Below are 26,440 nucleotides of genomic sequence, written 5' to 3' on the forward strand. Positions count from 1 at the left end.
TCCACGGGTCGATCGATATCAATTCGCTTTGATATCTTGTACACTTTGCCTTTGCTTTGCCCTCAACCACAATGTTGATCTCCAGGCGTGAAAATGCTATAATCAGCTCGACACGTTCAAAGCGGAATTATAAGGCGGATACCTCAAGAATTAACTGGATAACATCTATGGCGTCGAATTTACGAATTGAAATAAGTCTTCTATTAAAATAAAAAAAAATACAATATTAAAATAAATTCATTTCACGACAATAAAAGAAAAATTTCTTAAATTCATACCAAAAATTCTTTTACTCGTGTTCCAAAATTTCGAAGAAAAGCAATTGTTCTTCAATTTTTCTCCGGAACTCCAATTTTTCGTTCCGGCTAATAAAAGAAATTGGTTCAAATTAGTTCAAAATTCCTTCAAATCCATTTGATGATTTTTTCTTCATTTTCCCCCAAAGTATTGGAATTGTCATCAGTCTCGAATTCCGATTCTGGGGAAAAATTAAAAATTAATTAAAGTAGTTAAAATAAGTAGCAAAAAGAAGCTTTATTAAATTTTACGAATTTAATTGAATACTATTTTTGCTAGTAAAAAATAAAAACAAATCAAAAAATGGAAAAATTAAAATATTCTTTATCATAATTTCGGATGAACGGAACTTACAATAATTCTTTTTTCTTCTGGGAAACTGGTTCCTTATAGTTGACGGTAAAACTCTATCCGGTGCATGTAACACATACAATGTCGTGGAATACACTTTGAATTCTACCGAGCCATACGATATATATCTGCAGTCTATTCTCACTTTAACGATTTCCTTGCGGTCTCTTCTGCATCCCGACGGCGGCATCCGGCCTGTGTCTTCAGCTCCTGCAACCTTACGCACAACAGAATTCGCTATCAGCTCCGCTCGACTCCACAATGACACATCGAAATAAACCAATTTCATTGAAATTAATCTTTTCCTCCTCCTGATTGAAAAAATCTCCTCGAAGATTGAAATTTTCCAATTGGAACCTGAAAAAGAACGTCCCATTAATAAAATGTCTCTGAACTTTCAATTATACGAACTCTGCTTATTTTTCTTTGAACTTTAATTGTAAAATAATATATTCTCGTCGAGTATTAAAAAAATAAATATCACTTTTTAATTTAGATTATAGATTTCTATTTCAAAGAGTAATTTTTAATCGTCGAGTATTAAAAAATAAATTTCAAACTGTTTAATATAGATTATAGATTTCTATTTCAGTGAGTAATTTTTAATATTTAGAAAACAAATTTCATTAGAACGTTCAGACTTTTTTACAACATGAAAATTGCTTGGTAAAAAAATACAATTTCCAGTTCTCGTAAATTGTGTCTGTATAAATTCTCTATTGAGTGATTCTCATTATATGTATTAAAATCTATAATCGAGATATGAAAATCTGCTTTGGATATTAAAATCTACTTTGGATATTATAAAATCTTCTCTGATGCGGATATTAAATCTTAATTGTTGTGCATTAAAAGTATTCGCATTTTCCTCGTTATTGGAAATGAAATACTTGCGGGTACAAATAGCATCCTGTTTATATCAGAGAGAAACTAGTAAAATGTGGTGTGACTCTTTGGTTTAACATACGAGCGTCCGCGCTAAAGGATAGTCAACTGGCGAGATAAGATCACCCTCGCGTTCCTGATTACAAAACCTATTCACGAAGAAGTCTCTCCCCCATCTGCGTGCCTTCCTTCGATGTTTCCTTCCTCGTCTCCTGCAACAAACAATAATTGTTACCATTTGACCTTTTATTCAAAAATTGTTATTTCGAATTTGTTTATTAAAATTTTTGAAAATAATTGAATTTTGAAGAATTTTATTTACTCTTGAAAATAATTGAATTTCTACAATCATTTGGAATTTCTATAAAATTCTCCAAATTATATCGAACAATTTACGAATTCTTTTGAAAAATTTTATTAAAATAGAAGATATTAAAAATCATTGAATTGAGGAACATTTTTGAAAATAATTCAAATTTTGACAAAAAGTTTATTAAAACTTTTGAAAATAATTGAATTTTAGAGAACAATTTAATTATTTCCAAAAATAATTACAATTTGGATGAATTGAAATTTCGATATTCAATAAAATAAAATTTTAAATAAATAAAATAATACAAAAAAAAATTAACATTAAAAAATTTCAACAATTCAACATTGAATTCAAATCGAGAAAATTCTCTTTCTATCGAAGTAAAGGAAAAATTTGTAGAATATTTAGAAACTGTAGTTCTTGAAGAGATAGAATTACCTCCAAAGGTATTGGTGACTTGGGAACAGAAAGCCTATAGGCAAACGTGCCGATCCTCAGGAAAGGATCGTGATCGCACCTTCTTAGTCAATGATGAGGGAAAAAAATCCCGAGAAGAATGCAACACATATGAGACAGCTAAAAATAGAGAATCGGAAATCATCCACGTCACTGCTTTGGAACTGATACTCAATTCGCTCCTTTATCCTCACGTTGTTGTCTTCTGTGCGCCCCGCAAGATATCGTTGGCAAATTGCGGTGACCGTTTGATGACCCATCTCACATGAACCGATTATCTGCGAAAAATATAATTTTAATTATTCTCTGCAAATTTTTATATAATATTTATTTTATTTTATTTATTATTTATTCTCTGAATTTTTAATTTTTGCAGTTTGGAAATTTTTAATTCATTCAAGAGTTGGGTAATTTAACTAATTGACAAATATTTTTGATTGGAAATAATAATATTTGTAAATGAAAATATTTTAACTAACAATATTTTTTATGGAAAATAATAATTATAACTGTAAATATTTTTAAGTAATAAATATTGAAACTAAAAATATTTTGGAGTAAAAATATTGTAACTAAAAATATTTTTGAGTAAAAATATTTTAACTAAAAATATTGTAAGTAAAAGTATTTTAACTAAAAATATTTTATTTTTGAAAAGAATATTTTTTACTGAAAATATTTTAACTAAAAACATTTTTTACTGAAAAAATATTCCACTGAAAATATTTTCCACTATCAATATTTCCTACTGAAAATATTTTTCACTGACAATATTTCCTACTGAAAAAATTTCCCACTCAAAATATTTCCTAACGACAATATTTCCTACTGAAAATATTTTCCTCTAAAAATATTTCCCACTGACAATATTTCCTACTGAAAATACTCCCCACTGAAAATTTTTTTTGCTGAAAATATTCCCCACTGAAAATATTGTTTGCTGAAAATATTTTCCACTGAAAATATTTTTTGCTGAAAATATTTTCCACTGAAAATATTTTCTAAAGGAGAAGAAAGTGCAGATGCTTCACAAATCAACATACGCCGAAGAAACAGCTGACTAATATCGTGTACACGATGTCCGTGTATATACATGAACTTAATAGTTTGACCAGAGGCGAAAATACTGTAGAGAATTGGAGCTAAGTGTGCACGCTAGATCTTAAAATAATGCCGAAGATTATCTCCTTATAATATTTTCTTACGATCGAGGCACTTAAACTGCCTAAAGCCTTGATAAACTTATGATTAACGACCGATGATTGGAATAATCTCGATTGACAAGTTATTTTTTCTTCTATCAAAAAAAAAAAAGAAAAAGAATTTGTCATCGTGTAGGAAGAAAATAATTTCTCAAGTCATCCAGGAAGAAATTTGTCCGGCCCTTTTATCCGCAAACAAAAATTTAATCCTAGTGAAAAAATGTTCTCTAAAATCCTGACTTTTTTCTCAAAGAACAAACGGAAAATTATTAAAAATAGATTATTATCAGAATTTTTGAAAATAAATTTTTTTGAAAGAATTTGATTAAAAATTTTGAAAATAATTGAAATGAATTTGATTGTAATTTGCGAAGCGATTTATATGTGAGAAACTCATCAAAGTAATTGGAAATTTGTTACTAATTGTTCAATTAGTTGCGTGTGAGAATTATCAATCGTGTGAATTTATTAAAAGTCAGGTCAACCGGTCTTGAATATCGCGTGGCTTCTTTCACGCGATCAACTGCAGAAGCTGTAAATGGATGTTTTATACGAAAATGCAACATGGCAGTTTCTTGGTGCTGGTTATCGGTGGTAGCATATCGGTAACTCTGTTAAACCAACGTTCAAACTGCAACGGCATTAATGACGTTTGTAGCCGTTATCAAAGAGAGAGTGTCTCTCTCTCTCTTTTTTTTCTGTATAGTATCTTAAACCCGGTTCCTGTATACAGACAGTAATTTATCACCCACTGGAGGAACCAATAGTTTGAATCTTCGAACCGGTTGTTGTGCAGCTAACCTGGAATCAATCGTTTGCAACTTGAACACGTATTCGAAGAAACCCGATCTAGTGATATGGATAAAGTGTCTTTAAAAAAAACTATTGACAAGAAAATGATCATTGGTAATAGAGACGTGGATTCGACCTTGATCATGTCACAAGACGTGGGGAATAGAAATCATTCGATTTTCCCAAAAAAGAAAGAGAGAAAAGGGAAAAAGAAGTCCAATTTCTTCTTCATTCGAGAAATTCATTTCTGATGAATTTTAGAAAAATTTTCTTCTCGGATTTTAGAGAAACAATTTTACATTTCTTCCTGAATTTTAGAGACAATTTCTTCCTGAATTTGAGGGAAAGATTTCTGTCTGGCTTTTAGGGACAATTTTTTCCTGAATTTTGAAGAAAAACTTTCTGTTCGGATTTTAGTGGAAAATTTATTTCTGGACTTTAGAAGAAAATTACTTTGTGAATTGAAACGAAAATTTTCTTAACGAATTTTAGAGAGAATTTTATTATGTATTTTAAGAAATATTTCTTTCTGCATTTTAGGGAAAATTTTTTCCTAGATTTTAAAAAAAAAATATTGTATATCAATTTAAGAGAAAATTTCTGTCTTAGTTGATTTCTTAAATTTCATTTAAATTCTTTAAAATCCAAATTTTTAAGAATTTAAATTACAAATTTTGAAAATAATTTAATCTTGAAAAAGATTTTAATGAAAAATTTTCAAATTGTATTAAAATATTTTATAAAATAATAAATTGTCAGCGTTTTTTCGTTACAATTTTTTTAAATTCAATTATTTTCAATATTTTAAAAATATATAATTAAGAAACTGTTAAATAAATTAAATATTGTACAATTTTATTTAAAATAATTGAATTTTTAAAACTAGTTCAGAAATATTTTTAAAAATACAAATTTTGAAGAATTTTAATTAAATTTTTGAAAATAATTGAATTCTTAAAATATTGAGTGATTGAATATTGAAATATTCAAATGAAAATTTTATGAAAAGTATTTTCAAAAAATTATATTAAAATATTTTTAAAAATACAATGATGAAGAATTTGAATTAAATTTTTGAAAATAATTGAATTCTCAAAAGTTTTGATAAAAAATCTTTAATTTTTGTTTAAATTTGAATTAAAGGAAATTTCAATTGAAGATTTTGAAAATAATTGAATTACGTTTTCAAAAATATTTTAATACACTTCTTTTCAAGCTAATTTTAATTAATTTTTATTTTTGATATTTTGAAAATAATTGAATTTAGAATATTATAATTAAAAAATTCGAAAAAATTACGTTATTAGGAATATTGTAATACAATTGTATTACAATATTTTTGATAACGTAATTTTTTCGAATTTTTGAAGCTAATTGTCATTAAGTTTTATTTGAAGAAAAGAAAAGTGAAGTCACCTTTTTTTAAAATAGATCCAAAAATCTCGCCTTTTTTTGCAAATAGTCGGAAAAAAGTCCAACAAGTCCCTACTATCCGAGGCCTGTATTTACATTTTTCCTTTAGTTTTCTTCTTCTTCGTTTCTTCCCTCTGCTATTTCCTTCTCTTTTCTCTCCTTTTTTTCCAAAGACAGGCGGCGGTAAGAAAATTTTAATTAACATTTAGTTTTGGTTTAGCGGTATAGAGAAGAAGATAAAGTAAGAATGTAGAATGGAAATAAGCCTGGCTACATGAGCAATGAAGTGATTCAATGTCGATTTGTATGCATGTTTCAGCATGGGAACTCGGCGTTACATGAGGCTTCATGGCGAGGTTATAGTCGAACTGTTGCTGTATTGGCGAAGGCCCTTGGGACACAGCGTGCACCATTGCACGCGAGAAATCTCGCTGGATTTGCGCCACTTCACTTGGCCTGCCAAAACGGACACAACCAAAGCTGTCGGGAACTTCTCTTGGCTGGATGTAATCCCGACCTTCAGAATAATGTACGTTGAACCAATGTATAAATACACAGGTGTATAGACGCGTAACAGCGAAAAATTTTTTTTCTTTTTTTCCTCTTCTTCTTTTTTTCTTTTTTCTCTTCTTTTTGAACCAAAAAAAACCGGTATATATATCTTCGCGTAACATTTCAGAAACTCACTGAACGTAACCATAAATAATTAACACTTTCGTACTGCCGGTACAAAAGCAGTAAAATTTTAAAACCTGTTGATCCACAGCCCCTTTCAGAAAAATACGTTTCGGTGAGTTTAAACACGCGAGAAGTCTGAAATGCAAAAAACGAATTATTAATTTCATGCTAATTTTTATTCTAATTTAATTTAAATTTATGTAGAAAAATTAAATTTTGATTGTTTATTAGACTTACGTGTTTTTATTCCGATTGTAATAATTCTTGATTAACTCTTTATTGGTGAAGAATGATCTGCGACTCGCTCCGAATAAATGGACCTGAAAAGCAAAAAATTTTTAGTCTTTGTCGATTCAAAGTAGGAAAAAAGTAATTTATTTCAATCTGATTTCCAGAGAATTTTTTTACGCTTTTCTTTAATATTTTCCTTTATTTTATTTTATATTTTACTATTACTCTTTTTCATTATTTCAAAAAATAACTTTAACTCGATAAATTTTTTGTAGATATTTGAATTTTTGTTTTAATTGAAAATATGGAAAATCGAATTTAGATTTAAAACGAAATTATATAATTATTTTTTGTAGATTTTTGAATTTTCTTTTTTAATGGAAAATATTGGAAAACCATTGATTTTTAAATAATTTTAATAAAAAAATTTTGAGAATTACTTTTTGAACAAATATTTATTCTTTAGCTAATTTTAATTAATTTTTATTTTTCAAGATCTGAGTTTAATTTTAAGATTTGGAGTAAAAATTTAGAAAGATGATTAATTGAAATGTTTTCTTTTTCAGTATGGCGACACACCGCTTCACACTTCAGCACGCTATGGTCACGCGGGCGTCACTAGAATACTAATTTCCGCTCTCTGTCGAGTATCGGAGCAAAATAAAGTAGGTCCAGAAAAAAAACAATTTTCTTCAAATTAATCAAATTAAAATTATTTTTCAATTTTTAGGACCTAAAATTAAATATAATTTCCTAAATTTTTACAGAATGGAGACACGGCGCTACACATTGCAGCGGCTATGGGTCGGCGAAAATTAACAAGAATTCTCCTCGAGGCAGGATGTGATCGTTCCTTACGAAACAAGCAGAGCGAAACCGCCAAGGATATAGCGAAGAGAAAAAATCTTTCCGAAATTTTGGAAATAATTAATAAATCACGTAGCAAGAGTCGAGCACGTAGCAAGAGTCGCGAGGAGGAGGCGGTGGCAGCGACGGCGACTGTCGACAAAGTTGACGGCAAAACGAATGGAAAAGGTGAGAAGAAGCGTGAAAAAAATGGAAGCGGTACCAGTGGCAGTAGAGACAGTGGTTCGAAGAAGGAAAAAAAGAAGCTCAAGAACGGAAAGCAGCATAAGGTGCATTTCGAAAAGACAATGATGGGTCGTGAATGGTCACCGTACGGTTGTCACTATTATCCCGATCCAGAAGCATTTCCCCAACCACGTCTTGATTCTTTACCGCCCGATCCACTTGCTCGTGGCGAACAATATTATCTCGATCTCGCTGGTAACATAAGAAAAGGACCAGTGGGTGTTGGTTACACCTGCTATTGTGCACCATTCTTTCGACACATGGAGGCGAAGCTCGAGAGGGACAAAGCTGAATTGAAGGCGCACATCGATCAGGCTCATGAGAGACTCGATCTCAAGGTCGCCAATTTGGAGAAACGAACCCGGGGACAGATATCAGAGTTAACAAGATGCGTCGCTGTCGAGCGTTCCAAGTGTGACGAGAGGCACTGTCACATTCAACAGAAATTGCTGCGAGGCGCTAAGGGCAGACACAGTGAGCGACCAATAAGGCAGATTATTGTCGACGAACAAAATCCACCAGCGCGTGCGAGATCGTTGGAGGATTTGTTGGATGAGAGACCGCACGATCGGAGTTTTGAGATACCGGGCGAAACTCATATTCATCGGGGTAGTCTCGATGATCTGGATATACCGGCGATACCGAGGTTGAGTAAGTCTATGAAGGATCTGCATTCACTGGGTAACTCGAGGCCAATTCTTCGAGTACTGGATATTCCCGCGAGGCTTAATGAGACATTCGATGGTGTCATCAGACGGGGGGATCGTTCATCACCTCTGGGAGCTGCCTCGTCGCCTACCGTTAGTCTTCGCCAGCAGGTTTTGCAACATCAGGTTAATTATTTTATACTCTCGCTTCCTTCTTGCAAAATTATTTGATTCTCGTCAGGATTAATGGAAAGATTTTCTTTTCTTTTCTCCTGATTTCCAGAAAGAATTTTTACTCTTTCCCTGATTCTGATTTTTACTCTGAAAAATAATTAGATACGCAAAGAAATATTTTTTATTTATGAATATCTTGTTAGCGATCTCAAATGTGTCTTTTCTCGCGAATTAATTTTATTAACAAAAAATAATTTGATGAAGCTTTCAATCTTTAATTGTAAAATTATTCGAATCAATAATTTTGTTGAAAAACTATTTAAATTGTATTTTACCTAGTTTTCTACGAGAATTAAAATTTTCTAAATTTTTATTCCAAACTTTCTGATATTTAATTATTTCTCAAAATTACAACAGTATTTCTTTCAAAATATAATTATCTTTCAGAATTTTTAATTAAACTTCTTTTCCAAACAAATTATAAAATCCAATTTCTAAAAATTATTTTAATAAATTTTCAATATTCGTTCAAGAGAACAATTATTTTAAAAGAAGAATTCAATTTTTTAATAGATTTAATGAATTTCCAAAAATTCTTCAAGAATTCAATTATTGAACAAGAAAAAATCAAATTTTAAAAATTATTTTAGTAATTTTCCAAAAATTCTTGAAATTCAATTATTCACCAGAAAACTCTAATTTCTAAAAATAATTTTCATAAATTATCAATATTGGTTCAAGAAAACAATTAATTTAAAAGAAAAATTCAATTTTTAAATAGATTTAATGAATTTTCAAAATTTCTTCAAGAATTCAATTACTTAACAGAAAAATTCAATTTTTAAAAATTATTTCAATTATTTTCTGAAAATTCTTCCAAAAATTAAAATAGTTAACAGAAAAATTCAATTTTTAAAATTAAGGTGAATAATTTTGTAAAAATTCTTTAAAAAAATCAATTATTGAACAGAAAAATTCAATTTTTAAAAATTATTTTAATAATTTTACAAAAATTCTTCAAAAATTCAATTATTTGACAGAAAAATTCAAATTTTAAAATTAATTTTAATAATTCTGCAAAAATTCTTTAAAAATTCAATTATTAAACAAAAAAATTTAATTTTTAAGTTATTTTAAAATTTTTTTCCAAGAATTCTTCAAGAATTCAATTATTTTACAGAAAAACTCAATATATCAATTTTATTTAATTTTCTAAAATTTCCATTTAAAATTAAAAATTAAAAAAATTATACTTTCGAAAAGTTTTATTTTAAATTCTGAAAAATTATTTTTTCAAAATATTCCAATTCTGTTTTTCAATCATAATTGAATTTATATAAATAACTAATGGAAAATTGTTGAATTAATTGGAATTTTCTTATTTTTAGAGTATAGTTTCCTCAAACTTTCAATTCAAATTTTTAATTCTAAAATTACCTTTTTTTTATAATTTAACTCCCTTTGAATTTTTCTGTAGGAATAAGGGAGAAAGTCAAAATTCTGTCTGGAAATAGAGAAAAATCAGGGAAAAACAAAATCAAATTTTTGGGGCAATTCTGAAAAATAATTATTTCTGTGGAATCTAATATTCACTAGATTAGCAATAATAGACCATATAATTCAAATTTCGAAGAAGAAGAAGATGAAGAAGAAGATTTTAATGACAATTTTGTTTCAGATTTCTATGTCGAATGATCACAGTTCGAGTCCCTGTCTGGATGAATTCACCCCGGTTTATCGAACTAAAGACGAAAATTGGAAATCTTCATCTAAACGTCGTAGTGTCCACGAGATGATCAAACGATTTCAACAAGTCTCCGGTATGCATAATGGCCGAAAAAGTCAACGGGACTTGACTGAAAGTGAACCGCCCAGTCCAAATAATCATTCACCGAGAATGCCACCCCAAGGTGGAATTACCAATGGTTGGCATCGGGAAAACGGTGGTAAATATTTTAATCCTCAAACTCTCTTTTTGAAGGAAAAATGTATTTTTCCTTCAATTAATTATTATTTTTCGGAAATCCTTCCTCAATGAGGAAGGGAAAAATAATAAAGTAGAATTGGAAATGAAAGTAAGATTGATTGAAACGATAGGTAACGATAGTGAGAGCAGTGAAGCCGATGATGACGAGGAACAACCGGGACCAATGAACGGAGTTATACCAGGTAAAGGTATCATGTCCGAGAATGTCCCCTACGACACGATAGCCCAGATGCCATACAGATCGCGCAATGCCGTATACAGTCCCACTCCTCCTTTGCACGACGCGCATAATGATTCTGGCTACAGTACACGGATGTATGGCTCCAGTAAAGGAGCATCTCCTTCTTTGTCAGGTGAGATTTCTTCGGCAAATTTATTCCCAAGGTCATTGCTTAATAATTCCGTTTGGATTTTTCAAAAAGAAAAAAATTCTCTCAACTTCAATTTTAAAAAAAAAACAAAAAATAAGGATAAAATATAAATAAGAAAATAAGAATTAAAAATAACTAAAAAAATAAATAAACTAAATTTCTGAAAATAGAAATAACTTTCTCACCTTCTAACGATTTTTTCCTGTCGAAAAACGATACTCTTGAGGGAAAATGCCTAACTCTCCTTTTGCGTTCATCAACTTATTCGATTGTGTAAATAATACTGAGTTGTAATTTTCTAAATTCTCCTCTTCTTCTTCTACTTTGTTTCTAGAAAAACAAAAAAACAAAAATTGTAAATTAATAATGAAAAAAATTGTATATTGCAGGTCAGTTAGAATGCGATGTAATACTACCACAAGGATCGTTCCCCAGTGGAGAGCAACTTGCTGCCTTACTCGAACAGCCAAGAGGTCACGACTTGACAGTTTATGAACGAGGAGTTGACAATGTTGTTATTAACATAGGCACTGCGAGTTTAGTCTAACATGTTATTTTTTTTCTAATTGTCCCTCTGAGTTTTCCAAAGACAACAACAATTGTATAGCAGAGATTTTGTAACATTACTGATATATGTAAAAATAAAATAAACTCTTTTTTTGTATATTTTCATCATTTCGATAAAATTATTCATCATCCATCTTCTTCATTCACCAAATTCACTAAATTCTTCCTGTAACTTTACAACTTTAAAAATTTTATTTTCAAAACAAAGTTATTAATTTTCATGTACAGTGTAATATTTTTAAAAATGTAATATTTTCATTGAAAATTATAATAAAATTATTTCATGTTAAATTAATTTTATTACCTTCAAGGCAATGTCATCTAGTTTGATAAATAAATTCTCGAATTTAATGTACCTTATTTACAATAGCGATGAATTATTTATTTCTCTTTAACTAAGCAAAAGCCTTATTGTATGTTTGCTCCGTTGATGATGTGAACTCGGCGATTGATGATAAATAAAGAGGAACGCCCCTGAGAGTTTGTGATGTTGCGTTGACAATTTGTACCGCTACATAATCACCAGGAACCACTTGTCTTGAACTGGAGGAATTTCTATTTTCTTCCACCGGAGAATTGGGAATAATTACACGTATATTGCCGTCATTTCGTCCGATAAGTTGGTTTGCATTCTTTTTACTCGTCTAAAGAAAAAATTTCGATCAATTATCACATTTTTATCACATGATGATATTCATGTTATTAAATTAAATAAATTTTTAAACAAAATGCTAAATTTGAATTAAAAATTTTTTAAACATTAAATTTTAAATTTAAACTTACTCCTTCGATTAAAACAAGTTGTTGTTGACCAATTTGTGCTTCGTTCAATTTTTTCACCTCATTTCGATAAACGTCGGTCATTCTGATCAAACGCAATCTTTTTACTTCCTCATTAACATCGTCCTCGAAACGCCGATGTGCAGGAGTTTTCTAAATAATGTAAATTTTTTTTAAGCATTAATTAAAATATTAAAATTGCAAAAGTCAAATAGAAAATAGAAAAAGAAAGAAATGAATAGAAAAAGAAATTTTAAGAAAGGAATGAAAATTATTTAGTTAGTTAACTAACCTCTCGCATACTGTATGCAAACAGAAAAGCTTGATTATATTTCACTAATTCCATAATCGAAATCGTGTCCTCAAATTCCTCGTGAGTCTCGCCGCAAAATCCGGCAATAAAATCACTTGAAAGAGAAACATTTGGAATAATATTTCGAACGTTTTCAATTAATTCCAAATACGATTCCCTCGTGTAACCGCGTCTCATTCTCTGTAAAACTGACGAATTTCCACTTTGCACCGGTAAATGAAGACTTTTGCAAATATTCGGCCTTTCTGCAATTAATTGCAGCACCGAGTCGGGAAAGTCCTTCGGATGTGGAGACGTAAATCTGCAATAAATAAAAAAATATAAATACTAATTTATAAATATAAATCTGTAAATTTAATTTATTACCGTATTAATTAAATATTCGTAATTGACATTTTAATTAAATTTTTGCAAAAGTTTGAAAGAAAAAAAAAAGTTTGAAGAAAGCAATTGTACCTTATTCTCATTTCCGGATTGATTAACGATATTTTATCTAAAAGATCGCAAAATCTCAAACCACCTGTTTTATTTTTGTAAACTGTTCTAAAACCCTTTGCCAATTCAGTTTCGGAAGCAACAATCATCTCAGTCGCATAATCCAAATAACTATTAACATTCTGACCTAGGAGAATAATTTCCTTGACATTATTATCTGACAATTGTCTCACTTCGTCTTCGATACTTTTTAACGGTCTCGATCTTTCTCTACCACGTGTGAATGGAACTATACAATATGTACACATATTATCACAACCTCTCATAATAGTTCTGAAAAAATACAATAATTTTATCAATTTGCATTTAAAAAGAAAATCGATAACAATCAAACAATAAAAATAAATTAAAGAAACGTTATCTAATTAATACTACTTTCATTTCTAACTTATTTCCACTGGTTGGAAATTAATAAAAAATTGACAAAAATTAGAGAATATGATAATTAAAATAAATAAATAATTGGAGTCAATGAAAGGAATTAATTAGAAGAATGAATCGAAACTCACACAAAGGCGGAAATTGAATCAGGATGAAGTCTCACTGGTGTAATATCAGCGTATGTTTCGTCGGCTGATAAAATTACATTAATTGCAGTTTGATTATCATTAGCGATTGCTAATAATCTTGGTAGATCTTTGTAACTATCTGGACCTGCCACAATATCCACTAGACGATCTTTTACGAGAAGTTTATGTTTTAAACGTTCAGCCATACAACCTATAAATTTATCACTCTTAAAATGAAACACATTTCAAATAAAAGCAATTTAAATAATTATCTACATTTAAAATAAAAGCATTTTAAATAATTACATTTAAAATAAAAATACTAAAATAGAATATTTATAAAATACTACCTCCATGAGGAAGTAATTAATCCTAAACAGAAAGGGAATAAAGCAGTGAAGTTAAATTTACAATTTACCCAATAGTCCAATTTTCGGATGTTCGGAAATTCCCATAGCTCTCTTTTTATTCATTATATGCCTAAATTCTTTTAGCCTAACCCAAATTTTCCTCTCGGCATTCTCTCGTATTGCACACGTAAGAACCAGGATAATATCAGCATCATTTAAATTTTTCGTCAGTTTATAACCATTTTCTTTCAAAATTGATAATATTATTTCTCCGTCACTGACGTTCATCTGACATCCATAAACATCAAGAAATACTGTTCGAAAAATTATAAGAAAAACGTGGTAAATAAATATATATTAAAAAAATACACTTTACATTTTATTTATTTAATTAATTTAATTTTTATATTAAATTAAATTAATTTAATGTTTAAGTTAGTGTTTACTTATTATTTAATTAAATTGTTAGTATAGATTTTTTACCTTTTTTATTGTCCCCATGAATTCCTTTTAAATACGGAACCGATTCAGTCTTTAATATTGGTCTCTCTCTTTTAGGCATAAAATTTTCCAATTTAAATTTGTCATCAAAATGAATTTTTGGTTTTTGAATTTTTGAATCATTCGAAACAACAGTCTTCTCTAAAACTGACTCCGAATTAACAGACTCTTGTGTTTCGGTATAATGCAAATTTGTCTTGTGAAAATGTCGTAAAGGCGAATTTTGTATTTCCGATGATGTAAGTACAGAATTGGTCCATGTTGGTAATTTGTAAATAAATTTTCGCAAAATACCAATTCCCGAACGTGACGCAAATTCTATACTGTTCATTGTTCTTTTTTTTGCAAAATTCTTTAATATTCAAAAGCTGGAAATTAAAATACATGTTATTTCATGAAAAACCTGAATAGTAAATTTAAAGACTAAAAGATTTTTAAAAAAATTGGTAAACATTAGTATAAACGGTGTAAACTAAAAACTATATGAAAAGTACAAAAATAATTATATATTTATATGACAATGGTTAAAAACAAAATATTTGTTACAATTTATTAAAGAGAAAATACTTTATTAATTCACTTACCTAATTATTTTAATTTAGAACTTTGCAAAATCGAAGAAACATGTTAGCATGTAACACAAAGTATAATGAATTAATTTACATGATTTTTATAACAGTTTGCATCCACTTTACTCTACAAAATAGTGTAAATAGTTAATTACACTTTTATTTATAACAATAACAATTAAATATTAAAATATATTAATATAAAATCTTGACAAAATTGTTTTCAGAAACAGTCATTTATAGGTTAGGTTTAAACATAAACACCCGGGTTCGCAATACTGACAACTGCAGATTAGCCAACCGAAAATTTAAATCAAGATTTTAAACAATTTAACAATTAAAACATTTTAATTACAATACATTTTTGTTTAATATTTATAAAACTATTATTTTACGTCATTTAAATACAGAAACTAAAAAAATCGTTTTTTTAAAAGAATTATTATTAGAAATTAAAATTATGTCCAGTTTGGAATAGTTTTTCTTCGAGTTGGTAGAACTGTTTTCACAAGTTCGCATTGCGACGATCACTTCAGTTCACTTCAGTTGTCCACGTTGATTTATATCTCGCACGAAAAAATCTTTCTTATTTGTGAAGTCATTTATATTTTATTTGTAAAAAGGGGAAAAGAAATAAAAATGTCGAAGCAGAATTCAAGCGACTACAGAAAAGGTTCTATTCATATTATCTACTATAATATAATTTTACAAAACGAAAAAGGGCATATAACTTAACCTCTCACTGTAACATTCTTTTGCACTTTATATTTTCACTATTATTTTTATGATTATTGCCTTTCAATCAAATTTCGTAAAGTTTATTTATTTTATGACTCACGTTTTTTCATTTTTCTGAAATAAGTCGAATTTAGTAATAACTTGATGTTGATTTTTATTACATAAAAATCTTTACTATTGATTATAATAAATGCTTTTAATTCTTTAATTTTATCCATTTTATCAATTTTTTCAATCATTTTATCAATAATTATTTATTTATATGCATGACAGTGATTTTGATATGAATTTTACAAAAGAACATTCATCTTAAAGCAGAAAGACTACAATCTAAAACTTATTAACGGAACTATATTGACATGATATTTGACACGAATGTAATGTTTATTTATCTTATTTTTCTTGTAATTTCTTTCGATATTGAACAAAAAAAAATGTGAAGAAAATTAAATTTAAAATAAAGAAATAAAAGTTTCCGGTTAATAAGTCTGCTTTGTTTTAACTGTATCTGAACTTTGCCAGTGTTTGACGTTGTCAGGGTCAAGTGCCTACAAAGCAGAGGATGGGAGAAAAGACGAGAGAGTTCGGGATCGTTCTCCATTACGAATGGATGATCATCGACGGGAATCATCACACTACAGCCAAAATGATAGCAGGAAACAAAAGCTTGCCTTTGGATTTGGCAAAAAACCAACGTCAACAACCGATCAACGAAAAGGAATTCAAATCAAGTTCGGCGCACCTTCGGTAATTTTCATTTTTATTAACAAACAAAAAAAAGGATTCTTATTTAATTAAATTTTTTATTTCTATTAAAAAATTAAATTAATCTAAATACGATTTTTATTAAAATTACAATTTAAATAGACGAAAAATAAGCTGTAAATTGAATTTTTCAACAGAATCCAGTCGCAAAACCCTCGACAATACCAAAGCCAACAGTGGCGTCAGTTTTCAATGCCGACGACGACGACGATGAACCGGAGGAAATGCCAGCGGAAGCGAGAATGAGAATGCGAAATATTGGCCGTGAAACACCAACATCGGCGGGACCAAATTCCTTTGGTAAAACGAAGCAAGGTTTTTGCGATTCCAAGAAAATATTCGAGAAATCATTAAAGAAAGCAATGGAGGAGGCTAATAAATGATTAATCACAAATTCGCTTAATTTTACGAAAAAAAAAGAAATTGCAATTTTTTTTCTGTATTAATTTAATTTTTATCTAGTTGTGTTTAATTTTTTCATAAAAGAATCTTTTATTCTTTTGCGTGACAATTTTCTTTTTGTCCTTTGTAGATTAGAAATATTACCATTGAATTCAATATTAAAGAGAAAAAAAATGTGATATTGAAATAATTTCTTTTTTTGGACAATGCGTCTCCATTAAAACTTACATCTTGGTACAAATGTAAGATATATTGTAGCAAATTAGTTAAAAGCCGAATAGCAAAAAAAAAAATTGAAAAAATAAAAAGTATTTTTTAATTTAAAAAAAAAATGTTGCGGACCATAGATTTTTAATTATCAATTCAGGGCTCGAACCAGGGGAAGTATTTAAAAATACGGACTTTACGGAATAAAAATGAAAAATTACGGACCAATTATTGATAAAAATAGATTTTTTAACTAAATTTCTACTTTAGATCAATTATGTTTAATAATTTTCCAAAAAGTTCTTTGGCAATTTTCAAATCCATTTTTATACAATATTCAATTTCATAAAATTTCAATTATTCTTAAATTCTTTAAAATAAATTCACGTTATATTGCTCTTAATATTCAATTATAATCTAAAATTTTAACTACAATTCGGTTTTAAATCAATTTTTATTAGAAAATTCCACGAGAATTCCATAATTTAAATACAAAAGTAAATAATTTATTAATTTAATGTTTCTTAAAATTAAATTCTTTTAAAGAATTTTATGAATAAATTTATAAATAATTAAATTCTTTGGACGAATTTTAATAAATTTTTTAAGTATAATTACATTTTTCGAGGAATTCGATTAAAACTGCATTAAAAATAATCGAAATTTTGCATAAGAGGTTTATTATTTATGAAAATAATTGAATTCCTAAAAGAATTTTATTATTTACGAAAATAATTGAATCCCTGTAAAAATTTTATTATTTATGAAAATAATTGAATTATTGCGAAGAAATTTTTTTAAAAATTTGTAAATAATTGAATTTTAAAAAACAATTTTATTGCAATGATTGGAAATTATTGAAAATAAGTAAATTCCTACAAAGAATTATATTATTTATAAAAATAATTGAATTTTTTTATTTATAAAAAGAATTGAATCTTTTGCCAAGAATTTTATTATTTATAAAAATAATTTAATTTTTTGCCAAGAATTTTATTATTTATAATAATTGAATGATTGCGAAGAAATTTATAAAAAAACATTTGTAAATAATTGAATTCTTGTAAAAATTTTTATTATTTATGAAAATAATTGAATGTTTGCGTAGAATTTTATTCAAATTTTTGTTAAATAATGGAATTCTTTTGGAAAATTTTATTAAAATAGTAGATATTGAAAAATCATTGAAGTTAAGAAAACTTTTGGAAATAATTGAAATTTTGCCGAGAATTTGATAAAATTTTGGAAAATAATTGAATTTTTCTGCAATCATTATTTGTAATTTCTCCAAAAATTCTTCAAAATTATATCAAATAATTTACGAACTTTTCGTCTTTTTTCTATCGAATTACGGACCATTTTTTTTTCTTTTAAACTGACTTTTACGGACTTGAATCTTGAAGCAAATTTACGGACCTAGTTCGAGCCCTTTATAATGAAAAGAAAATTTTTGCAGTGAGACTCGATTCTATTGTGTTTATAAAATTATTGAATTAACATTTGAAGAAAGTTTAATAATGTAAAAATGACTCATTTAAGTTATATTAATTTCTAGCTAGTTTGTAAGTCAATAAAGTGTACAAGGAATTTTTAAAAATTTGCGAATTAATAAAAAAGAACTCAAATTCAGTAAAAATACAAGTGTAAAATTTTTTTTATTGTAATTTTTTTATACAATACAATATTAATTTACTTGCGATTCTGCTGTCCTTGACGCATATCCTGCAATAAAAGAGAAATTTATTATTTTTTCTTCCAATTTGAAACTTATTTTTTTTTAAATTAAATATTTTCACGTAAAGATTGTTTTAATTCAAGTTAAAAAAATTTAATTTAAAGCCGAAAACTTTAAATACAATTAAAAATTTAAATATCTTCAAATCAATGGAGTAAGAAAATTATCGAAAGTAAACTAAGGAAAAATGCAATTTTAAAAAACGGTTCTTTGTAATAATTTTTTTTAAGAAAGAGAGAAAATAATTCTTTGTAATAAATTATAACTACTTTTAATTTTTTTTAAATAAAGAGGAAAAAATTATAATTACCCTGGGGAAATTGCGAACGGGTGGTGTTCGAATACGACGATCAGCCTTCGACCTGTTGCGAACGACTTTGGAGTGAATAGCGCAGGAAACGCAGTAGTGCAACTTCGCGTACAATTTCGGAAGCTGATAGGATTGATACACGCTGGCTTCTGTGATATCTCTCACGGCAGCGGCTTCGACAATGTTCCTGATGACGAACTTTTTGATTGCCTTGTCTTTCGGCACACATCGGGCACAATTTGTGCACCTAACTGGATTGACATGGCCACGGCCATGCTTGGCACGTCCTCCGTTTCGACGTTTGCACGTCTAAAAAAAATTAAAAATCAAAATCACAATATTTCACCAAAAAACATCTTAAATAATATTCCAAAAAATTTGCTGCCCTAAAAATCTATTTAAGAAAAAAAAAGTTATTTTCTTGTTTACGAACTTCAAACAAAATTTTTTGCAAGTTTATAAAAAGTGAGGTTATGTTTTCAAGTCAACACTCAGGTCGAAAATTTACACACAATTTCATAGTTATCGGATTTGTAAACATTGTAAACTAATTTACATGTAAGAATAAAGTTAAAAAGAATGAAAAACGGATAAAAATTGGGAAATATTGATAAAAAAGAAAGAATCACAAACTAGTGGAAGGCACATGGTATGTGTCAATAATATTCTATGTTGAAAGTAATCTTTTAAAGGATATTAATAAAAAAAAATATTTGCAAAACTTCTCTCCGACTTATTAAATCACTAATAAACACTATTTACCATATTAGATGAATTAATTATTAACAAATAACAAAATTAATAAAGTAATATTAGAAACGTTACCATCTTCTCGCACCCAAGCAGAGAAAAGAAACCGGAACTTCCGTTTACATCGACTTCAGTTCTGTCATGCGCAGGGCATTCCAAAATGGCTGCCCTCAAGTCTACCACAATTGTAAAAATTCACCACTTCCGGTATTCAAATTATTATTTACTAAATAATAAATTTAATAATATTAATAGAGGTAATGAAATAATAAAGGTCTGTAAAATTAATTAAAGAATTCGGTTAGAATCCATAATATTACGTTTTCTTTTCAACTTTATTTGTTTTTTAAATAATACAACAGTTTTAATAATTTTTTCTCTATGATTTTGGACTACCAATCAAAATTGTCCAATTTGTTTATTTACTTTGTCCAATATACACAAAAGAAAAATAATTTCCCGCTTTTTTGCGTTTATTCTATGGTTGTATTTATACCGGAAAAAACAGTTTTTGTTATTGTTTGAAAAGTTTTGAAAGAAAGAAAATATAAAAAAAAAGTTGTTTAAAAGTGTTTTATGTGTTTACAAGTAGGTACACTATTAATTTAAGAAGGCAAGAGTGTATATTAAGTGTTGTGCTTGTGAATCAGAAAGAAAAAATTCTATTTATGTTTATTGCATTTAAACTCCGATTTTAAAAGGCAAAAGAATTTCATATTTTTTCGACAAAAAAAAGTTTACAAAGGAAACAAGGAGCTCAAGTTCGTTAATACTCTTCAAAAAGCGAATGATTGAGATTTTTTTTCCATAAAAGAAACATTGTCAACTGTTCTGGTAAATATTCAACGTTCTCTTTGTTTACCTAACCTAAAAATTTGCATTCCTGTTTGTTTTCAAACGATTATTTATTAATTATTGTTGAGTTTGTAAATATTATCGGTTCAATTTAAATATTGCATATAATTCAATTTAAAATTACATTTAATTATTATTACAAAAGCTCCCTAAGTAGAAAGATGAATCAAAATGTTAAAAATAAGAAAATTTATATATAATTACAATTAATGGAAGTAGAAGCATATATTTTTCGTGTAAAAAAATCATTTATTGGGAATCAGTATTTTTTGTGATAAATTTTAGATTATTTACATTATGATACGATTTGCTTAATAATTAACTATAATAGTAATAATAATATTAATAATAATCAATTATATTATTTAAAATCTAAAAATGAGGGGCTTAATGAATTTTTACGCAGTCCATTTTAAACATCTTGTGTCAAGATGCGTTCCAAGGCATCTTGTACAGCAATATCTTGCTCCACATGGAATGCAAGTATAATTACTTGGAAATCCACAAACAGCACAAAAATGTCTTTCGGGAAATTTTGACGCTGGTGCACGAGCAGTAGAGTAATTCGGTGCAGTTGGATTATAATTTAAATCCTCCTCAACTAATTGAGCAAAAGTTTTTCGAAATCTTTGTTTATAATAATCAGCCGATCGTGTTTTTTTCTTTCGACTCGAATTTCTACTCTCCAGTGTCTCTTGAAATTTAGGCGCTTTTTTACTCATCACTACAAAATGAGAAAAGAATTTAGTATTTACGAAAATTGTTCAATCATTTAATTTTCAATTTAGTTTTTGAATTTTGTTTTTTACCTAAATCAGCGTGAGGATCTTCGTGAAAATTATCCTGTTCCAATGCCTCGAGTGCTTTTTTCTGTCTTCGTTTACGAGACGCATCGTCAAGAATTCTTTTCTGATAAGAATCTTTAATTCTCCCAGATTCGCGAGCCGCCATTTTTTTCTTTTCTATTAAATGTTTTTCGAAATGCAAAAATAGAAATTTTATTTATCTCCTGAAGGCACAGAAATATCGCCGCCTAAATCCTCGACTTTTTTTCTCAATAAATCCAAAATATCGGCGGAAATAAATAAATGTCGTTCGTCTAAATCTTGAATGATAAATTTTCGTCCTAGCACATTTTTCTCGTCTAAATCCAGTAACAATTGTTTCATAGCTTCATCACTGTAACAAAACAAAAAAGAAATACAGAATTAATAATCAAGAAAATAGAATATTAAAATTTTATATTAAATTAAATATTAAAATTCTGAATAATTTATGTTTTGTTTTTAGTTCTACTTGTCTGAAAAATGTCAAAACGAAAAGGAGTGACTTTAGATGAGAAGAAATCGAGACTTCTGCAAATATTTTACGAGAAAAGAGAATTTTTTACTCTCAAAGAATTGGAGAAAATTGCACCAAAAGAAAAGGGAATTGTCGTTCAATCTGTTAAGGATGTATTGCAAAATTTAGTCGATGATGGTCTTGTTCACAGTGACAAAATTGGAACATCCATTTATTTCTGGGCATTTCCTGGGTAAGAATATCTTCCTATTTTTTTTATTTTTTACAATTACAATTCGTAATTTTTAATTTCAATTTTTAATTTCTAGAGAAAAAATAACTTCACTGGAAAATCGGATAGCAGAGGCAAAGAGAAGGATTGTCGAAGCTGAATTTAGAATAAGAAAATTGCAGGAAGAAATTGAAAAGGAAAAGGCAAGATACATTTTTTTAATCTTATTTTCATTGCATAAAGAGAAAATTTTAATATTAATAGTTTAATAAAAATTCAGGCTGGTAAAGAGGACAGCGAAGAGAAGCAAATTTTACTAACCGCAATTGAGGACCTAAAGAAAAAGGAAGATGATCTTCACGGTCATATTGCAAAATTCAATGACGTAAATCCCGAGGAAATTGCAAAATCAGCACGACAATCAGAGGTAAGAGAATAAAATTATTGTTTATTTCAAATCAAATGAAACTCAATCTGTCACTGACTTCATGCTTTAATTTACAAAAAAGTTAAAGGAACTTTTTTAAAAAAAACGTAGAAATCAGAATTTCTTCCGTTTTTTCTTTTTCTACAAAAATAGTACTATTTAAAAACGACACAATTTTCTCAATATTTTTCCCACGCTTATAGAAAACCATAGAATCAAAATCAAATCATTTAATCAAAATTATCATTAATCGAACATGAAAATATATTTTTCTAGCTGTACAAAGACGCAGCAAACACTTGGACAGATAATATTTACGCAATTCAAAGTTGGTGCAGAAATAAATTCAATATTGAGACCGAAGATCTCAATAAACAATTTAATATCCCCGAGGATTTAGAATACGTAGAGTAAAAATTAAAAAAAGAAACAAATTTTACGAAATTTAATTTCGTTTATTATTAATTCTTTTTTGTATAAAAATATCTTTATTATTGTTCATTATAGTTCGTAGCGCATTTGATAAAGAAATCTACTAATTTTTAATAAATTTTATTTTTTTTACGTATGAAAATATCATTATAGTTCGTAACAGTTCGTAACATTATAAAAAATCTAATTTTTAGTAAAGTTTATTTTTCCAAACAATCTGAATTTAGTAATTAACTTGAATACTTACCATTCGACTAATATTCCTTTCGTAACATTAACCATATCGTTTATTCATTGAATATCACCGTTTGTTTTGTACATGGAAAAAAATTTGCTAAAGTCCAAGTAAAATTACTTATTTTTTATAAATAAATAGTTTTGTTGCCGCGATCCAGGTAAAAATTACACCATAGAAAAACAATATTGAAGAAATGAAAACGATTTCCCGGAAGTTGGCCATCTAGTGATGAGAATTCTAGGTAATAAATTCAGTAAATTTTTATTTGATTCGTAATTTTGGTAGGCCTGACAATTTGGTTGCATTGGTAATTTTACAATTTTTGAAAAGAAAAGGATCCAGATTAATTTTTTGAATAAGAAAAAAATATTATTCTTTTGTTAATTTATCAAATTACGGGACGTGGTGGGGCGGAAAAATGTTAAGGGAGTAAAGAATTTAAATTTAATCTCGTCGCGAGTGAATTGTCAAGAAATTCCCTAGAGGAGATTTTTGAAGATTGCGTCAGCCAAAAGTCCTTGACATCGAGTTGATCAACGCCAAAGTTGCACGGGATTCTCCTCGGCATCGATCCGCTTATTCACCGTTGGACATTAGTCAGTCCACGTTCATTTAGAAACGAATTTCTACGAATTTTCACAAGTAAGTTTGAATTAAAAATCCTTTTTTCATTTCTCTTATAGAAAAAAAATCATTCATTTCATTCTAATGTCAATTTAGTTGTTTTTTTATCTCACAAAAATGAATTTTTGGTGAAAATGTCAAAAAAAATGGTTCTATAAAACTTTATCCCTTTGTCATGGAATAAAACGTGGTAACACGTGTTCCTTTCTTTGCCCATTCTCTTTTTGCAGTTTGCTCACATTTTTTTCATTTTCTTTTTTTATGAAATTAGAGAAGAATTTGTCTTTCTTATTATATAATGTCCTTCGGCCTTGAGCCAATGCCCTAGTGACTGAATTATGTTGTAAGAGATGTGTTAATGAAATTTTTTCAACCTTCCGATTATAACGTTAAGGTCACGATGTTATTTCCTAGACAAACGAGATCAGAGGTTAGATTGGACACTGTGGCATTTCGCCAGGAGTTCTTGGATCTCGTGATCCTCGTGATCGAGAGCTTTTTGTTTTTAGAGTTAAAAATAATCTGTTTTTGTAGTTGACGATTTTTTTACATATATATATATGCAGTTGAAAAGAGTTGAGGAAAAATATTCGAAAATTCTTCTTACGTAGGATTGGTTATAAATTGCGTAACGTCTAACTCTGTCCTCTAGTTATCAATTAGCAATTTTTTCGATTATTAATTAATATTAATATTAATTGTACTTGTACACTTATTGTTCTTTATTATATTTTCATTATTAATTTATTTACATTATATATTAATTATTTATTTATTAATATTAATATTTTACTATTAGTGATCAGGTCTCGATATTAAATTCAAAAATAGGATTTTTTTCTACTCCGAAACTCGTGATTCATATTCTTTTTCCTTGTCTTTCGTATTTCTCTATTTTATTTCATTTCGTATTGTCTTGAAATAATTTTTATTATCAGTTATTTTAATTTTTAAATGCATTCCTTTCACCTACATTTTTCTACTGATAAGATTTTAAATATCCATTCGGGGAAAAAACGTAAAGCGATCTTTTAAATTAATATCAGCATTTTTTGATTGTAGATCTAACTTATCAGAATGGGAGTCCCTGCAGGAGATGCCGAGAAAGGAAAAAAGGTAACAAATAATAAATTTACGAAGAATATTTATTTTATTTATTTAATTAATTTATTTATTTTAATATTAAAATATTTATCAGAAAATTCTTTTTTGGAATAATTGAATTTTTACTTTAGGGAATAATTTATTCTTGTGAATGTTATTTAGTTCTGTTTTTTCTTCAGTGCATAGAAAGTAATTTTAGATATTTTCATAATTTAATTTTATTTTCGTTTTTAGGTTTTCGTACAAAAATGCTCCCAATGTCATACCATCGAGGCTGGTGGCAAACACAAAGTAGGCCCAAATTTACACGGAATGGTTGGTAGAAAAACCGGACAAGCGCCTGGATTTTCCTACACGGAGGCCAACAAAGCAAAAGGTTTTTAATTTTCTATATTTTTGAATTTTTTTTTCGAATTAAATCAAATAACTTCTTTGGAGAAAATTCGAAATATTAATTATATTAATTTTTTCCAAGCAATTATTTTTACGCTTAATTATGCAATTTCCTATTGTGTAATAATTTTTTATTGTGTAAATAATAATAATAATTTCCTATTCAAAGAAAATGATAATTAGTAATTAAACATTTATCTAGAGGAAAATTGAAATAATTTCCCATTTTTTTTTTGTAATCGAAAAAAAGTTTCACAAATTTAATGATTTAACGATTTTCTCAGGCATCACTTGGAATAAGGACACGCTGTTCGAGTATCTCGAGAATCCAAAGAAATATATTCCCGGAACAAAAATGGTGTTCGCCGGAATTAAGAAACCACAAGAGAGGGCAGATCTCATCGCCTATTTAGAATCAGCCTCTAAGTAAATTTTCAATAATTTGACATTAAAAAAAAGAATAATTAATCTCAAGAAACGGTGCTGTTTTTTTGGTGAAAACGAGGAAACGAAAAATTAGGAAAATTATCATCTCAACGTTTATTCGGACCTCGGATTCACTCTCTCACAATTAAAAAAAAAACATCCAACTCAAAATATGCATTGTTTCAAGAAGGAGCATCTAGTAACGAATTGTTATTGTTAATAAGTAGGTAAACAAAAAAACACACAAATCATTGTAACTATGTAAATTTTTCTCTTTCAAATAATGAGCATGGACAAGAACCGGCTCTAGAATTTTACCAATATCGATGATCAATTCTGTTTTTGGAATTTTCTTTTGTTTTGGTTGAGCCTTGACAAAAAAGTGTATCATCGATTTTTATTTATTGTCATTACAATTTTTTTTCATTTTTTTTTCTTGTGATTTAAATAATGCCTCGTTTATTCGTCGACAGTATTTATTGGAAATACAAAAAAGAAATTAATTAAAACAAATGAATTGTTTTTTCTTTCATGCTCGGAAAAAAATG

The 26,440-nt window shown here is 28.2% G+C and overlaps 8 protein-coding genes and 1 long non-coding RNA gene across 15 annotated transcripts in view; 4 read left to right on the forward strand and 5 right to left on the reverse strand.

Annotated features, from left to right (window-relative positions):
• The window catches only part of LOC122502045 (ankyrin repeat domain-containing protein 6), a 208,774-nt gene extending 197,210 nt beyond the window's left edge, over nt 1-11,564 (forward strand). For 3 of the 4 annotated variants that reach the window (XM_043611913.1, XM_043611914.1, XM_043611912.1), the window contains 6 exons: nt 6,029-6,238; nt 7,185-7,283; nt 7,386-8,543; nt 10,210-10,477; nt 10,629-10,871; nt 11,279-11,564. In XM_043611913.1, coding sequence (XP_043467848.1) covers nt 6,029-6,238; nt 7,185-7,283; nt 7,386-8,543; nt 10,210-10,477; nt 10,629-10,871; nt 11,279-11,436 — 2,136 coding nt within the window. In that variant the 3' untranslated portion in view covers nt 11,437-11,564. The remainder of the gene's footprint in view (nt 1-6,028; nt 6,239-7,184; nt 7,284-7,385; nt 8,544-10,209; nt 10,478-10,628; nt 10,872-11,278) is intronic. The other variant, XM_043611915.1, reaches the window with a different exon arrangement.
• On the reverse strand, nt 585-6,005 carry LOC122502058. Its single transcript, XR_006301604.1, has 4 exons — nt 5,713-6,005; nt 2,285-2,580; nt 1,616-1,745; nt 585-1,005 (listed from the first exon to the last, which is right to left on the reverse strand). It is a non-coding gene; the product is annotated as an uncharacterized LOC122502058 (long non-coding RNA).
• Nucleotides 11,565-11,658: 94 nt separating the features above from the next.
• On the reverse strand, nt 11,659-15,249 carry LOC122502046 (CDK5RAP1-like protein). The gene is made up of 8 exons (XM_043611916.1): nt 14,989-15,249; nt 14,387-14,772; nt 13,972-14,217; nt 13,554-13,764; nt 13,006-13,317; nt 12,529-12,850; nt 12,240-12,389; nt 11,659-12,100 (listed from the first exon to the last, which is right to left on the reverse strand). Exons 2-8 carry the CDS (start codon nt 14,733-14,735, stop codon nt 11,852-11,854), a joined length of 1,839 nt encoding a protein of 612 aa, XP_043467851.1. The 5' UTR covers nt 14,736-14,772; nt 14,989-15,249; the 3' UTR covers nt 11,659-11,851.
• A 240-nt stretch (nt 15,250-15,489) lies between these two features.
• LOC122502054 (PEST proteolytic signal-containing nuclear protein-like) lies at nt 15,490-17,210 on the forward strand. The gene is made up of 3 exons (XM_043611924.1): nt 15,490-15,646; nt 16,250-16,458; nt 16,614-17,210. The coding sequence occupies exons 1-3, from the start codon at nt 15,613-15,615 to the stop codon at nt 16,857-16,859; spliced, it is 489 nt and encodes a 162-aa protein (XP_043467859.1). The 5' UTR covers nt 15,490-15,612; the 3' UTR covers nt 16,860-17,210.
• Nucleotides 17,211-18,721: 1,511 nt separating this feature from the next.
• Nucleotides 18,722-20,088, reverse strand: LOC122502018 (40S ribosomal protein S26). Of its 2 annotated transcripts, none has more exons than XM_043611860.1 (3): nt 19,956-20,088; nt 19,131-19,439; nt 18,722-18,807 (listed from the first exon to the last, which is right to left on the reverse strand). In XM_043611860.1, the coding sequence occupies exons 1-3, from the start codon at nt 19,956-19,958 to the stop codon at nt 18,775-18,777; spliced, it is 345 nt and encodes a 114-aa protein (XP_043467795.1). In that variant the 5' UTR covers nt 19,959-20,088; the 3' UTR covers nt 18,722-18,774. The 2 variants fall into 2 exon arrangements, with proteins under 2 accessions (XP_043467795.1, XP_043467794.1); XM_043611859.1 differs by lacking the exon at nt 19,956-20,088 and adding an exon at nt 19,893-19,916.
• Nucleotides 20,089-20,357: 269 nt separating this feature from the next.
• LOC122502026 (meiotic nuclear division protein 1 homolog) lies at nt 20,358-23,323 on the forward strand. 2 transcript variants are annotated; one of them, XM_043611872.1, is made up of 5 exons: nt 20,358-20,714; nt 22,026-22,269; nt 22,346-22,451; nt 22,529-22,675; nt 22,952-23,323. In XM_043611872.1, the coding sequence occupies exons 2-5, from the start codon at nt 22,043-22,045 to the stop codon at nt 23,087-23,089; spliced, it is 618 nt and encodes a 205-aa protein (XP_043467807.1). In that variant the 5' UTR covers nt 20,358-20,714; nt 22,026-22,042; the 3' UTR covers nt 23,090-23,323. The 2 variants fall into 2 exon arrangements, with proteins under 2 accessions (XP_043467807.1, XP_043467808.1); XM_043611873.1 differs by having other exon boundaries at nt 20,358-20,468.
• Nucleotides 20,964-21,686, reverse strand: LOC122502027 (zinc finger HIT domain-containing protein 1). Its single transcript, XM_043611874.1, has 2 exons — nt 21,545-21,686; nt 20,964-21,459 (listed from the first exon to the last, which is right to left on the reverse strand). Exons 1-2 carry the CDS (start codon nt 21,684-21,686, stop codon nt 21,134-21,136), a joined length of 468 nt encoding a protein of 155 aa, XP_043467809.1. The 3' UTR covers nt 20,964-21,133.
• Nucleotides 21,734-23,693, reverse strand: LOC122502029 (general transcription factor IIH subunit 5). The gene is made up of 2 exons (XM_043611877.1): nt 23,355-23,693; nt 21,734-21,914 (listed from the first exon to the last, which is right to left on the reverse strand). The coding sequence occupies exons 1-2, from the start codon at nt 23,387-23,389 to the stop codon at nt 21,734-21,736; spliced, it is 216 nt and encodes a 71-aa protein (XP_043467812.1). The 5' UTR covers nt 23,390-23,693.
• A 155-nt stretch (nt 23,694-23,848) lies between these two features.
• On the forward strand, nt 23,849-26,405 carry LOC122502028 (cytochrome c). 2 transcript variants are annotated; one of them, XM_043611875.1, is made up of 4 exons: nt 23,849-23,987; nt 25,032-25,085; nt 25,308-25,449; nt 25,751-26,405. In XM_043611875.1, exons 2-4 carry the CDS (start codon nt 25,047-25,049, stop codon nt 25,894-25,896), a joined length of 327 nt encoding a protein of 108 aa, XP_043467810.1. In that variant the 5' UTR covers nt 23,849-23,987; nt 25,032-25,046; the 3' UTR covers nt 25,897-26,405. The 2 variants fall into 2 exon arrangements, with proteins under 2 accessions (XP_043467810.1, XP_043467811.1); XM_043611876.1 differs by having other exon boundaries at nt 23,900-23,987; nt 25,016-25,085.
• The last annotated feature ends 35 nt before the right edge of the window (nt 26,406-26,440 follow it).

The sequence above is a fragment of the Leptopilina heterotoma genome, unplaced genomic scaffold (genome assembly GCF_015476425.1).
Source record: "Leptopilina heterotoma isolate Lh14 unplaced genomic scaffold, ASM1547642v1 Lhet_22, whole genome shotgun sequence".
Classification (NCBI taxonomy): Eukaryota; Metazoa; Arthropoda; class Insecta; order Hymenoptera; family Figitidae; genus Leptopilina; species Leptopilina heterotoma.